This window comes from Spermophilus citellus (genome assembly GCF_964194105.1).
Source record: "Spermophilus citellus genome assembly, chromosome: 6".
Classification (NCBI taxonomy): Eukaryota; Metazoa; Chordata; class Mammalia; order Rodentia; family Sciuridae; genus Spermophilus; species Spermophilus citellus.
This window is the reverse complement of record NC_138187.1, coordinates 125,293,809-125,309,641: the sequence shown is the minus strand read 5'-3', so window position 1 is coordinate 125,309,641 and position 15,833 is coordinate 125,293,809. Positions and strand designations below refer to the sequence as shown.

The 15,833-nt window shown below is 32.3% G+C and overlaps 1 protein-coding gene across 9 annotated transcripts in view; it reads left to right on the top strand.

Annotated features, from left to right (window-relative positions):
• RCOR3 (REST corepressor 3) overlaps window positions 1–15,624 on the top strand; it is a 45,759-nt gene extending 30,135 nt beyond the window's left edge. For 5 of the 9 annotated variants that reach the window (XM_081298850.1, XM_081298848.1, XM_081298849.1 and 2 more), the window contains 3 exons: window positions 4,903–4,960; window positions 12,319–12,560; window positions 13,034–15,624. In XM_081298850.1, the coding sequence (XP_081154976.1) occupies window positions 4,903–4,960; window positions 12,319–12,560; window positions 13,034–13,378 (645 nt within the window). In that variant the 3' untranslated portion in view covers window positions 13,379–15,624. The other 4 variants (XM_081298851.1, XM_081298852.1, XR_014022590.1 and 1 more) reach the window with 3 other exon arrangements.
• Window positions 15,625–15,833: the final 209 nt, after the last annotated feature.

The window sequence follows — 15,833 nt, the reverse complement described above, 5'->3', positions numbered from 1 at the left end:
GAGTTTAAATTCATAAAAGTGAAAAGATTAAAGTTCCCATAATTTCAAAATAAAATTAAAATACAACAAACACTAAAAACATTATGGGAATACCAGGAAGAACTTTGTGCCAATAAGTTTGAAAAATTAAAACATAGAACTTTGTTGGAAAATATCTTACCAAAATTGCCTGAAAAAGAAAGAAAAACCCAAATAACTTATAGTCATTAAATAAAATAATAGAATAATTAATATTTTTCTCATAAGGATATACTATGCGTAGTAACATTACAGAAAAAGTCTACCTATTTTTAATGAAAAGTTAGTCTTAATTCCAAAATATCATAAAATTATAGGACCATCTCAGATATTAACATTATATAAAGTAAGGTTTGCAAGTATAGTAGTATTTTATCCTATCTGCCTGCTACCTCTTTGATTTTACAGAAATTCATACAAGTAGGCAAAGCAGGTATTATTATTTTACATGAGGAAACTGGACTCAGAAAGTTTAATTGACTTACTCAAGGTCACACAAGTAGTAAATCAATGGAATGCTTGGCTGTATTTTAGATTTTTTAAAGTCCTGCTTCGTTCTTGATTGGCATATATTATGCTGTCACTTTCATAGAAGAGCAAAATTGCTTATTCAATTCTCACAGTTTAATAATTGAGTTAAACTATCAAGCATTTTCTAAAATCTTGTTATAAAAAATAATGATCACGATAAAATCACTCAATCATGCATACACTGAAATTTAAGTATTTGGGGTGACTTATTGAACTTATATGATTTAATAGTATATATAATATTATGTTTTGTTATATTGAAAGTCCCCAGGGTATATTTATATTTATCATATTTTCCTGTTCCTTTCAGGAGGAGGGCAACTTGAATGGATATTTTTCAAAATATTAGATTCATAAACACAGTAAAGACCTTTAAAATCCTGTCATCCATCCTGTTACCTTTAGGTTAGATTTTACATAATCAGAGAATGCTAATAACCTTCAGAATAATTATAATAGGTCATTAAAAGAATTACCTCATAATTACTAAGGAGCTTTACTTGTTAATTTGGCTTTATTTGATATTTTCACTTAGGGAAAGAAAATACATTTGCTTTCACAAGTGTTTATTGATAATCTGATGTAAGGCACAACGGTGTGAAGCACTCTGAGAAGTATGGTGGGGGAGGGTAGGAAAAAGGACAAAATGAGGTGATTTTTTTTCACCTTTTTTAAAAAAAGGACTTACGGTATAGATGTTGTAAGACAAACTGATAAAAGTTATATGGTAGGTTTATAAACAGAGTGCTACAGGAAAATAGCAGCATTATTCATTATTCATTCTGGCTAGGATAATCAGGAAAGATTTCCTTAAGGAGGAATGTTTCATCTTAGGCTTGAAAGATAAGTGGAGGTTTTACTCTCACATAAAATGGAGAAGAGGACATTTCAGGCAGAGAGAATGAGAGGAATAATGATGAAGTGTTGAATAATACATTCAAAATATATATACAGTGTGGAAATAAAAAGCACTCTTACAAACCAATCAACAGGTATTTCAAATATTTCCGTATAGTATTAAGTTACTATGAACTCATTATTGGGCTAATTGCTGTATGGAAGTATAAAACAATCTTCTCTCAAGAATCATATTGTCTACTTAGGAAGGCAAACTTGGATGTGGAGGAATAATGAAAACCATATGAGTGAGATATTAACGAGGTTGAGTGGGGACTTCTTTGTGATAGATATCAGTGGGCAAGAGGCAAAGTGCAGAAGTCCTTGCAAAAAAGAAGCAAATTAAGTCAAATGAAAAAAACCCTGTTGTTTCTTCAGTATAGGAGGATGTATTTATTTTTTTAATTGTGTGAAAATTATCCTCAAATATTATGTTATGCAGTTTTATGCAGGAGATATTTGATAGCTGCTAAAATACTAAGTATATGAGTGATAAATGGTAAAAGGGTTGGAATAGAGTTGGGTATTAGTTATAGGAATGGAAGCAAATGATAACACTGCAAAGTAGGAAATAAATTTATATCTCCTCAAGTTCGTGAGCATATTAGGGGTAGAGGTAGCAGTTTTTGTTATGCTTTGATTTGTTTTGGATGGAGGTAGGTAGAAGGAGACAAGGAGACTAATCCAAGAAGGAAGAATAATATAACTGGAAAAATGAGTGCTTTTTGAAGCTATAAATTTCCCATCCATGAATGTTTTCTTGTAAAGGTGGGTAACCCTTTTATTATGGATGTTGGATAGAATTTTTAGCATTGAGTAGAAGGTTTAACTTGGTAATCATTTCCAACTCTTCAGACTTTATAAAGTATACACATATATACATATAATACTGCTGACGAAAGTGAGAAATACCTGAAGGCAAATTGATTTATTGGGGAAAGGATGCAGTAAGAATGGTGAATTCACTAAGGAAGTCATGAATTGTTTGTTCTAGAAGTATCCTTCATACAATTATTAGATTGTATTGTTGTATATTATTATTTTTTAAATAATAACATTTCAGATCAGGGTTTGGTGTAGAAGGATATAGTCTGTGGTACCACCCAGCTAATTTTGATATCAACACAGTTTTAGATTCCTAGTTATGTTCTAATTGTCCTTTTTCTAAATTAAATCTTTACTAAAGTGTAAATGGCTTTAAAATAGACTATAAAAATGAATAACTTAACAAGAATCCTGTCTATTTAAAATTTTTGACCCTATTTCTCCTTCCTTCTCTTTTTACTGCTTCCATTTTGTCATATAGTAACTATTTAATCCCATCTGGTTTCAGCTCTTTCCTCCTAAATTTTTCCAACAAAACTGCTTCTTAAAGGTTGACATTGTCACTGAAGACAAAACTTTTTATTCTTCATACCTTTTCCTGAGCTCTTGTTTTAGGTGACTACCCATCTTTCTCTATGTTCCTGTAACTTTTTTTCTTTTTTTACCCTCCAGGTTTTTTTTCTTTTTGTTTTTTGAACCAGGGGCATTTTTTAAACATTGAGGTACATCCCCAGTCCTTTTTATTTTTCATTTTGAAATGGGGTCTCACTAAGTTGCTAAGACTAGCCTAGAACTTGTGATCTTCCTACCTCAGCCTCCCTAGTCACTGGGATTACAGGCATGTGCCACTGGACCTGTCTTCCCTTAACTTTTGAGAGATTATGTTCTCTTTTATAGCTACTATGTTCCCTTCTCAGCATGATTTTCCTTTCTCTACATAAATGTAGGCATTGTCCAGGGTTTCTCCTCAAAATTCCTTTTTTTCTCCTCCCTTGAATATAGAATCTCACCACTTTACTATGTTAAAATTGCATCCTATGTGCATTTAAATGATTCAAATTCAACTGGATAGACATTCAGCCATTTAAGAGAGAGAAACAGAGAATGTTTAGCCATAGCAAGTACAGTATTGCTGCAATTCTGTCTGATTCCCATTTATTGAGTATCTGCCCCAGAGTGAACATTCATGAATTGAGAATTATGAATCCAGCTCCTTAAATCTGTTTTAGCTTCTACATGACTCTTTGAACTGAGAGAGATTCTAGTATTTAAATATATATAAAATATACACATACATACATATAATTATACGGATTGACAGTTGTATTTGGGGTTCAGCTGAAAAACTAGTGGTGCATTTCAGTGCTGGAGAGAAGTACCTGATTGTATGGATCTATTGAGAGATCATGTGCCTATCAGTGGCTACACTAATAAGCACATTTCAAGAGTAATTTGGCAATGGGGATGCCACAGTTTTTAAAAAGAAGCCCAATAAGTAAGACCTGAGTAAGGTATAACTCCATTGTTTTCCCATCTCCCAAATCTGCATTTCTTGACTTCTAGATTCTTAACAGCATAGCTCTTCTTCCAGCTTTCCAGGGTTAAAGTCTTATTATGGATAAAATCATACTCTTCTCACATATACTCTTACCATCAAAAACACAACCATTGTTTATTAAATTTAGTGCAAGCTTATCACCCTTGGTTTTTTGCCATTTTTTCTATGATTAGTGACCCTTAATACATTTTAGTTTAGTGAAATACTACCAACTTTCTGGGCTTATTTGTCACTTTTTCCTGATAGATTCCATTGTTACCTATACATGGAATACCTTCTGTTTTCCTTTCAGAAACTTCTTTCCTAAAATCCATCTCAATTTCTAATCCTTCCAGTTTCCCTTTTTCTTGTTCATGTCAAGGTGTTACATAGAGTCACTTTATCTTTGCAAAAAGTTCCTTTATCTACCACCAAAGGTCCTTGATATACTGGTCAGTGGATATATACTAGTGAAATCTGATTGATATTACAATATTAAAATTCTAGAATTTTTTAAACAAAAAAATGGGGAGGAACATTGGAAGATTTGGGGAGAAAAAGATCCATTCTTCTCAGCCCGTCACTTTCTTTAGACATTTAAAAAATTATTTTAGGACTTAGGCCTATTCTACATTCTGTGCTGATTTGTAACACTGTTTTAGGGTGAGAAAGGCTAGATTTAATATAAATTTGAAGGGAAGAAATTTTAAGAGTCACAGATCTTTTCTAAAGAAAATAAAATCTCTTAAATGTTAAAAACAAGGTTAAAATTAACATTTGTAATGAATGATAGGAACATTGTAGTTGGAAAATGGACAACTAATAGGTTTTCTCAGGCTTCAGTATCTTTGATATAGAGCATAAATGTTAATGTTGTACATTCTCCCAAATTGGTACATTTCCCTTTCATTACCTTTCTGTGTGGGTAAAAAGTAACTCAATATAAATTTTAATCCTTCTAAAAATGGAGTCTTCATAAATCAGTTTTAGTACTCTCATGTCTGTGATTTGGTGAAAAGTTAAAAAAAAAATAAGCACTTTGAAAAAATGTCTGTCTTCATATCCTCATTAGGAAATTCTCTTTAATTTTGTAGTCAAATCAGAAAATTAATGCCCGTTGGACCACAGAGGAGCAGCTTCTAGCAGTGCAAGGTATATTAAAGATAAGCAGTTACTGTTGTTAATAATTATTTAACTTGTCATGAAAGGTGACTATCATAGTTCTTCCCTTCCTTTAGAAGTGGATCAAGAAAGAAAATGGATTTTGTATTAATCACAAAGTTTTGGTGACCAGGAATTCTGTGTTGTATTTGTGGATGTGACAAACTGAGTCTATGTACATAATGCATTCTCAGCACTGAATAATCGATGTTGGTGACAAGCATGACCAAGTCATGTGGGCTCGGTGTCTGCTTCACTATTCTTGCAATTAGACTCATTTTTCCTGTATCACTCATTAATGATTCATAATTAAAAGCATAAATTATAATGTTTTTGGTTTTTCTAATTACTCTGTGTAGTAGTCTCTTTTATAAGTGTCAGGTACTGTATGTTTAACTTTCAGTTTATCATACCTTACTTAAGAGATGTACCACTGAATGCTTAGAACCCTGGCTTTAAGTATTTGTATTTTTTAAAAGAGACTGAAGAGGTATAAATTATACATATAGCATTTTAATGTACTATGTATAACTTTTTTGAGTTATATGACAAAAGACCTTTTGTGTTCTGAATGCCCATGGGCAAATTTAAAATACTCTAAACTTGGATTTTCTCATGTTTGAATTACCTAAGAGTAAATTGTATATTTTTATTCAGTATTGTGGGGTGTTTTGTTGTTTTTCCTCTTTAAGATGAACTATCTGCAGAACTATCTGCAGACTCTGATTGAGTCATTTTAAGTATGTATGGTCTACCCATTTTGGGGTTTTTTTGGGGGGTGGTGTTGGTGCTGAACCTTTTTGTGTTGAGTATCTATAGCATTTTTACCTAGATTAACTATTATAAGGGTCCCAGTGAAACGAATATTCAAGTACACTTTTTAAAATATTTCCAAATGTTCATGGCAGAATATATTTGTAGAAATGCCATGCAAGCATCATTCAGATATGAAAGTAATGTAATTAAAGATTGACTAATAGATGACTCCACAGTTTGGAATAGAGAACGTGAGAATTAGCCCACTAGCATGATTTTAAAATGTCATAGGATAAAGTCAGCCTTCCCTTTGGCATCCAGCATGACATATTTCATAAAGAGAAGTACTTGATGCTCTGAAAGCAGGTAGCTGTGCGTGAGCATCAAGCACATCCATAGAACTAAGTTTCTGAATGAGTCAGAACAAGGTTTAATTACTTTATAATGTTCAACAATAGCTGCTTTAAAATTAGACTCTGATAATTTAAGTTTTGTTTAAAACATTAGTGAGCATTTTCAATGGCTGCTTCATATTCCTTTATAACTATGACTGACAGCTCTAGCATACTTATTTTGAATAGATATTCCTTTTATTCAAGTAAACCCTGTTTCCCTCCATCTTAATTCTGTACTGTAATATAAGAAATTATCCCGATGAAAAGCAATTTTTGAATAGGATTTTCTAGGAAAACCTGGGCTAGTATTTCTCTATTCAGCACTCAGGATTTGATACTGTTGTACAGTACTACTTTAAGTGGTAGAGTCCATTGAATCTTAATGCTGGGTTGGATATTAAGAAAAGCTTCATTCAAGGAAAGGGCAGTGGTAAGATTTGTGTATATATGTGGACATAGCTTATTAAGATGGAAGAACAGAGTATTAACACATTTAATCAAACATTTCCTCTGTATTGAGGCATATTCACTATTATTAATGCTTATTTTAAAAGTAACCCTTTAAATAAATTATTCTAATGCAGCCATTTGTATAGAAGTATACTTGATCTTAGGATTTCAAAGAATCTTTTTTTAATAATGTGTTAATGTCTCGTTTTTATTTATTGTGACTCTGGAATTTTTGCTTCATTTTGGGCATTTTGTTTTTATTATTGTTATTACATGAGATAAAACAATCTGAAGCTGGGCTGGGGATGTGGCTCAAGTGGTAGTGCACTTGCCTGGTATGCGTGGGGCACTGGGTTCAATCCTCAGCACCACAAAAAAATAAAATAAAGATATTGTGTCCACCTAAAACTAAAAAATAAATATTAAAAAACAACAATATGAAGCTATCTGTGTCCAAAATAGTTGTTTAGAGTGAATTAAAAAGTTCCATTTTTGTCTTATATTCCCACATAATGCCCAGAATTATGTCTCATAAGTAGTATAATTCATATGGTAATATCGATTGTACCTGAGTCTTGGTGGTTATATAATTGCAGTGTCTAGCTTAATGTGTAGTTTGCTATTAAGAAGCTATTTATCAGGCAGTATTTTCTTTTTTATTATTTTTCTTTAATCTTTATTTATGAGAAATTTTATGTAGTTTTGCACTAATGACTTTTTATTTTTGCAATGCAATAATAAATTGTTTTGATATTAACACATTTTAATTTGTAGAGCATTTTATATTTAAGACATTTTATACATGTATTCTGACTTGACACTCATTTGTAAAATGCTTTATTTTCTTGCTCATAGTAGTCTATTTACAGTGACCTGGAGAAAGAAATAATGACTCTAGTGCTACTATTAATAATTATAACTGTTACATAAACTCTCTTGTTGTAACTCTTTTAAAAACCAAACACATTAAGATCATTTTCTTTCCTAAGGTTTAAATATATCTTTGTCACTTTACTTTCCTAACCTATCTACTTAGATTTTTTGTTAAGTAAATGATAACCATTTAAGTAAGCTTCTCCTTTTTTTCTTAATTGAAAGGGGAGTGAGGAATCAAGCTTAGATTGAATAGTAATGTCTGCTTATACTTCTGTAATCTATTGATTTATTATGTTCTTTTTAGTTCTACCTATAATTTTAGTAACATTGTTCAAAGATCCCCAAGTGGGTTATCATTAATGCTGCTAATTTAGTTCATTTAAAGTATCTATCAAGAATAGTTATACAATTTCTGTCATCTGTTCTAGTCTTAGATATCTAAATTTTACATTATAACAAATTAATAAGAGCAAGACCAATCATGATCTTCCCATATTTTTGTTAATGGTAAACTATTATCCCTGTTTGTATCATATATATAAATATGTGTCTCATATATTAATGTTTATATATAAATATCTTAAATTATAGTACAAAACACTCTTTTAAAGTTTATAAGGGGGTAGAAGCATGCTAAACAATATTTGCCGTTTTTTATTTTAGGCCACCTCTTAAATGTATTCATTTCCTGGTTATTAGTGCTAATAAAAATATACATATATAGATATGCACATATGCACATATATACACATACACACTCCCCTGTTAAAATTTTTATGCTCTAATTTTATCAAGATCCCAATTTTTAATTTTTAGTTCTTTTAAAACAAAAAGTGACAGGACTATGTTCAAGTGGTGTGTTTACAGTAAAATTTACCTTCTCTTTCTATAGTTTATACATTAGATCATTTTAAAGAGGAAATAAAGTTGCAGATCTAGAAATTGCTTCTTTCGTTTGACATTTGATAATAATGTAAGGATAGTAAACATGAATGATCAAAAGGAGGTGGAAATAGGAGATTCATACCTTTGCATTTGAAAGGCACACTTGTGCTTTAGATAATTCTGTTATAATAAATCCCCCAAGAATGAAGGTTAAAAAATAGAACTGTAAACCCTCTGATGCACTTACTTCAAACAATCAACAATTCAAAATTTCCAGCATTTTTGCAATGAAATTTAACTTATAACAAGGGAAGGTGAGAATACATATATAGAAGAGACCTAGAAGAGAAAAGATATTGAAAAGAAAATACATGATTTTGACTTTCAACTCTCAATTATATACAGGATTCATTGTTCTACTGCTATTGATATTTTCTACCTTCTTTAACATCGAGTATATGAAGAGATATACAGGAGGTTCAAAGAAACTCATGTTCCCAAGTGATTAAAATTTATGTCTTAGTGATTGAAAAGAATCACAATCCTACTTTCTAGATGTCACTCTATTACTGTTGTTTCAAAACTGGATTATTGATAATTATGGATTATTTATAATTCCCAACTATATTAAGTACTTGCTCATTTAAGAAATTTTGGTATAGGAAGAAAAATAATTCCCTGAAATTTTAATACCTAGAAGTAGCTTGCAACAGTTAATGCTTTGGTTTTTTGTGTGGAATGTTTTTTAAAGTCCAAATTTAGCTTTTTAAACATACAAAAGCAGCTGTCCATACTGTCACTTCTAAATAAAAAGACAAATTCAGATTCCATGTCCAGTATTGGGAAACAGCATATAAATGTTCCTGAAAGTACCATCTTGCTAGCCAAAGCTCAAAACATGAATGGACAAACTCCACTAATTTAAAATTTGAGATAATGTAGACAATGGCTATGGTAAAGTCTTTACTATTAATAACAATATCTTCTTTGGCAAACTAAAAGTATAAACAACAAGTGTAAAAAGAATTATGTATGTTTTATGTTGGGTAATGTAGAATACTGGTTGGAAAATGTGAGCTTTCATAAAATAACAAAATATCTTAGCGACAATATTTTTATGTTAATTCCCAAAACTTAAAAAATATATATTAAATAGTATAGAATATCATCTGCCAGCATAGGAAGTCAGGTTGTTTTAACTTTGAAGTAATGTTTAGAAACTTGATTAAATATCATTTTTTTCTTCATAGGAAATTTATGTTTCTCCAAATGTATATTCCACTGACTCTTGAAAATTTTAATTAGCAATTATGGTTCACATGTACGGACCTTTTATATCTTTAGGAAGATATTGACTTAATCATCATCTTTAACTCCCTTGTTGAGAAAGCAATCAGATTGCTTTTTGATTAAAAACTATGAAAAAAAGAATGGGCCACTTGTCCCTAGGTACAGATCGGAACTCAGATAGCTGTGATGCTGTAGTTGTTAGTCATTTGTTCCTCATCACTACCCCTGATAGGTGTCCTCTACAAGCTTAATTGGGGATTTCTTCTCAAAAAGCAGTTCCAGCAAGTTAGTTGGCATTTCACTAGACTTTGCCTAGTTGTGGACCGACCACAGTAAAGAGCTTTAAGAATTACATCCATTTTCTAGCAAAAACATATTGTTGAACAGTGTCATCAGGAGTGTGAAGGTGATAAAGAAGATTATCATGTATGTCTCTTGTGGTTTAAGGGGCAAAAATATAAAATAAAGCCTAATTTTTAAAAAAATCATATTTCCTGAACACTTTTTGCAGACTTAGCATTGCAGTAATGCTTGTGCTGATTTGCATCCCATAGGTCAGTACTTTCAACCTTTTTCACATCATGTACATAAATGAAAATTATAAAATGTGTCAGAACACAGATAAATAGATGAGGCTGCTCCAGTCCTGAGAAGACTGCCTTGGAGCTCTGGCTATTACAGCCCCTAGTCAGCCATCCTGCAAGTGAAAGGGATTATTTTTTGTGCATGCTTGTTCTCAGGACACTGATTGGGATCCAGCCAAATCAGAGGTCTGCGTATGATCTGAGCCCTTAGGTTTTAGATAGATATACAGGAGTTAATAATAACACACCTGGGTGGCTTGGAAGAAGTCCTTCACATCCAGGTCTCCAGAAAAAAACTAAAGCTCTTATGAAAAGTAAATATGACAATATTGGTGACACGGTAAGGTCCATTGAGCAAGGAAAATTAAGACGTAAAAGAGCAAAAGGAAGATAGTCAGAAGAAGACAACTTTGGAATTTATTTTGCAATATTTGGAATATATTTTGTAAACCAGATAAGTATTATATCTGCAGACTTAGAGTAAGAGTTATTCTTAAGGTCTAAACCTTTTATTATTTAAAGTTTTTATTTGTAATCTCCCATATTCAGGTTTGGCCATTTCTAGAATATAAATTAAGTATAGTTTATAAAAATTAGAACATTGATGGAGTACAGTATCTGATTTCTGGTCAACAGATATTCTTCAGCACAGCTCTCAAATTTATAAATTAGAAATAGCACAGAAACTTGGTCTTTTACAAGCTACTATTCTCTAAAGTATAAGTAGTGGGGAAGTACTTAAATATCTTAATAGTAACTATTACTGTGAAGTAATCTGGAATCTATTGTCCAATAAGCCCTCAGTGTAAACCTAGTCACTGTTAGAATTCCTCTTATATGTGAAGTTCAAATTGGAGATCAACCTTTAGATTTAAAGGGAAATAAATTCATTTGTGTTGATAAAATATTGCAAACAATGTCTGTCATTATTACTTTTTGTTATAATTTGAGAACAAAGCAAAGGAGCATAGCTTACAAACCCAAAGCTCTGCATTTAAAATAGGATATAATTATAGGTAAATGATGGCAGACTTCCCTCCAAATTCTCTAAGGTAAAGAAAGGAACTCCCTGTTGATCAAGCCCGGCTAGTTGAATATAGCCAGAGATGCTTGTTCCTCAGGAGCAGAATTTAAAAACAGAATCAGGTCACATTATGGGTGCTTTCGGGTAATTGGGGATTTCATATTAATTGATATCAGTAAGAATATAACTAGCCTTTCTGCTGGGATATTTTATATTTTGAGCTAAGTGCATCTGTTTCTAGAAATGGATCCATAAACTTCTTTTAGAATTCCTTTAAGAGCAAATTAGTATCTATTTTAAATTCTATAGCATAATCTGAGCTTCATAAATCAATTACTATCCTTCATTATAATGAAATTTTCTTAATGAAAAGTTCTCAAATAGCAGAGTACACACATTGCTTCTAAGAGCACTACTCTAACCTTATTTAAGCTATAAAGCATAGTTAGGAATCCTCTTCACGCAGTCTTTAGAACTTATAGATGAGTTAACATTCAACTGATTCTCAAAAATACCTTCCCTTTTTTTAATCCATCAGATTGTGATAATTCTACTTTTATATTTTAATTCTTATTTCTTTTTGTTGGTATCCTGGTGGGTTAGTAATTAAGACCAAAATTATAGTGGGGGAACCCTAAGGCTACTCACTCAGTCCATTGAGGGGATAAAAGAGATGGCTCATTCCCATCCAGTTTTGTTTACAAACGGTGTTGCTCAAATTTAGGTGACTGGCTACTAGGGAAATAAATGAATGTGGAATTGAGGATGGAACAAAGAATTCAATGCTTTACAATAAATGGACTGTATTTGAGAGTTCAAGAGAGGATTGGAGAAAATAACTGAGTATGTAAAAAAATGGTAAGTTTCTGATTGTTCAGTTGAAGGCAAGTGGCTGGCTCAATGAAATGACCTAATTGATAGTTTTCATCTGTGACCCTGATATCTTAGCCTCTGTCTCAGAATTGAAAAATGAGCAGAGTTTATCAGATAGGATTTCATTGCTGGTATCTTTGGTGTGTGCATGATGTATAGTACACACAGCTCTCCTTACTGATCCTTCACAGGTGTATTATTTACTTTGCCTTCCAGGTGTCCGCAAATATGGTAAAGATTTTCAAGCTATTGCAGATGTAATTGGCAACAAGACTGTTGGCCAAGTGAAGAACTTCTTTGTAAACTACAGGCGTCGGTTTAACTTAGAGGAGGTATTGCAGGAGTGGGAAGCAGAACAAGGAACCCAGGCTTCTAATGGTGATGCTTCTACTTTAGGGGAGGAGACAAAAAGTGCTTCTAATGTGCCATCAGGGAAGAGCACTGATGAAGAAGAGGAGGTGTGTTTGTGTCTGGAATTTGAGCTAATATGAGTTGAGGAGTCACCATTTTGTGTGGTGTTCTGTAAGGTTAATTTGTCAGAGGATTAGCTAAATGAGCATGAAAGGTTGACAATACACTTACTCAGTGGTGCATCTCTCGTGACTCTTAAGTCATAATGACATGCTAATTTCTGATCCTAGCAGAATGGAGAGTGTATTGTTCTTCCATAGTCTTATTTTTATTTCCAGTGTTAAGCTGTTTACTAATAAAGATGCCTGTTTGGTAGCCTCGTTGCTTTTTTTTTGTTGTTTTTTATTTTGTTTTTTGTTTTGTTTAAAATAAAAGAAGCTTGTGCTTCCAATAAACACTGGTGTTATGTTTTTGTTTTGTTTTGATTTGTTTTGTTTTTCCTGTGACAGCCCAATCTATATTGTATTAAGTTCATTAGGACTTACATCTCATACATGTATTTTTGTTTCCTCACCTCTAGGCACAGACCCCACAGGCTCCTCGGACTCTGGGTCCATCACCTCCTGCCCCATCATCCACTCCAACACCAACAGCCCCCATTGCCACTCTGAACCAGCCTCCACCACTTCTTCGTCCAACACTGCCTGCTGCCCCTGCTCTTCATCGGCAGCCTCCTCCACTCCAGCAGCAGGCTCGGTTCATCCAGCCCCGGCCAACTTTAAATCAGCCTCCACCACCTCTCATTCGCCCTGCTAATTCTATGCCACCCCGTCTAAACCCAAGACCAGTGTTGTCCACAGTTGGTGGTCAACAGCCACCATCACTTATTGGAATTCAGACAGATTCACAGTCCTCACTGCACTAAAAATTAAATTGGACAGTGCTACAGTAACTTTTCACCCCATCATTATACCAGTGCTCATCTGACTGATGCAAAAGAGGAAAGAATAATCCTTCCTAGATGCTGAGGCTGCGAACTAGTTCTGAGGCAGTGGGCTGGCATAAGTGGATGTCTAAGAAATTTTTCAGTTCAATAATATGTTATAAAACAAAAAGCCTCCAGATAGCCTCCTTTCTAGAATATGTGTTCACCAATGTGATCTCATAAAAGGAAAAGAAAAAAAGGATTTAAGTATTCTATATACCAAGGGTCTTTTTGTTTTGTTTTTACTGTATTTATTTTATTGAGGTTCTTTATATTCCTGCCTCTTCATAGTCAAGGCTCTTAGTACAAGAATGTTGACTTAGTAATTGTGAAAACTCCTTAAGTTTCTTAAGTTAAGGACGTTTGGCTTTTTTTTCTTTTATTTAATTTTTTTAAAACATTTTCCTATGTTAGGAGTGCAAGAATAAATAGCCTGCATTTCAGATTTTGATATATGTTCATTTAATTCATATTTAAGAAATTATAGCTGCATGTCCCTTTTTTCAAAATGTGTTGCTTTTTTTTTTAAAGGAATTCTAATTCCTTTAAAAGAAAGCAATTTAATCAATTGCAAAGCAATTATATGAAATCACAAAGAATGTACTGAATCTACTAACCCTTTAACATACAGTTTAGGGTCCTAGTGCAAAGTCCTTATTTAAAGGTCATTGACCCCCATCATCTATCAGTAGTAATAAGTAAATTGGAATAATAATTTTACATACAAATGAGGACTTAATTTATTGGAATATAATGTCTTTAAGTTCCTTGAAAATGTTCATTTTGAAAAGAATTCATATTTCTAAATGCCATTTGCTTTTAACTAGTTGTTGCCTACAATTGAGGTCTTTAGAAGAGAATTATATTTTGTCAGTTATGTAGAGACAATGGTTTATTTCCACTACCCTTTTTGTGTTTAGGTTATTACCCTCATATTTATTAATAGAGTTTGCATTTAATATGAAGGGTGTTTTCTTGATAAATCTCTATTGTACTATTTGGATACAATTGTTTATTCCTTGCAGCCAACCTACTCATGGGTTTGGTTTAGGGTTAAATCATCAACATTTCATAAAATGAATTTTTAGAATTTGTTCTGCGTTATCTAAAGATATATTAGTATATAGTCACAATTGTGCTGTTAACTAAATATTGAGACCTCTTTTTATAAAGAAAAAGACTTCAGGTCATCTTAATTCAATACATAATCATTAAGCACCCACAAAAAATATTTTACAAGTGATAGTATTTCAACAATGTGTTACTAATATTTTTTATATAATGATTTCATATTGGAATCATGACTTGTGCAAAGGGACAGATTTGCTATACTAGTGGAACATAAGACTAAATGTTTGCTCATTCACATTCTCATCACATTTAGAACTACTTCACCAAATAGTCAACTTCAAAAGTCCTAATTTATGTTTTGAGAGGTCATGTATTCCCAAAATATTGGAAAAATAGTCCCTTCCATTGGCTCTACAGCCTTAAAAGAGCTATAGATTTAATTTCATCGGTTCCTTTTTCTTTTCACATTCAGACCAGTTTCTTCTTAAGCACCCTGTGTTCTGGAATAACCAAAACATTTTGCAGGATAAGTCTTTCTTTCTCATTGGATCATTGTTGAGGCCTGGATAATAACCAGATGAAATTTAACTGACTTAAAATTCTTAATAGTATAGAATTTATACTTATTTTTACTTTAAAAGCCATGGGGGACAGTTATATATCTTAAAATATCTAGAGCATTTTTAAAAAGCACTTAGATTGTCTTGCATATGTGCATACTATACCTTGACAGCTTTTATTGTCTTGTCTCTTGTCAGTAGACCTTCAGTACACAGTATGTGGGATATGTCAGTCAAGTTGGTCAGCACCAGTGTCTGTCCAGCTGTTCGGTATATTGTGATTCATTTAAAATCTGTTCTATCCCAAACATGGGCCAAGGTGCTGTATCTGAGGGATGTGCTGTAATTTTATTTACATACATTAGAGCGCACAGTAGAAAATCTTAGCTTCATTAGTAATATGACACATGTATATAGTGAGATGTCTTTATTATGTGCTTTGCATATTTTGTAAATATTTTGCACGTCATTATTTTCCTTTTTTGTTTAAGCAGTGTTTGGCCTGGAAGAGTGATATGCTTGCTGCTTAATCAAAGGATTAAAGATTTAAAGATGTCTATGTCTTCTATTTTTATATAATTTCATGTTGTATGAGGATTAGGACCTCTTCACTGTGAAATTCTAAATATTGATTTTTATAAAAAAGCAAAATCTAGAAATCTTTTAATGACCATTTTCATTAATTCTGAGGTTATCATTTTTGAAAAATCTACACCAAAGTGTTTTATTACATAACTAAAAATAAATCACAATATTGATGCATC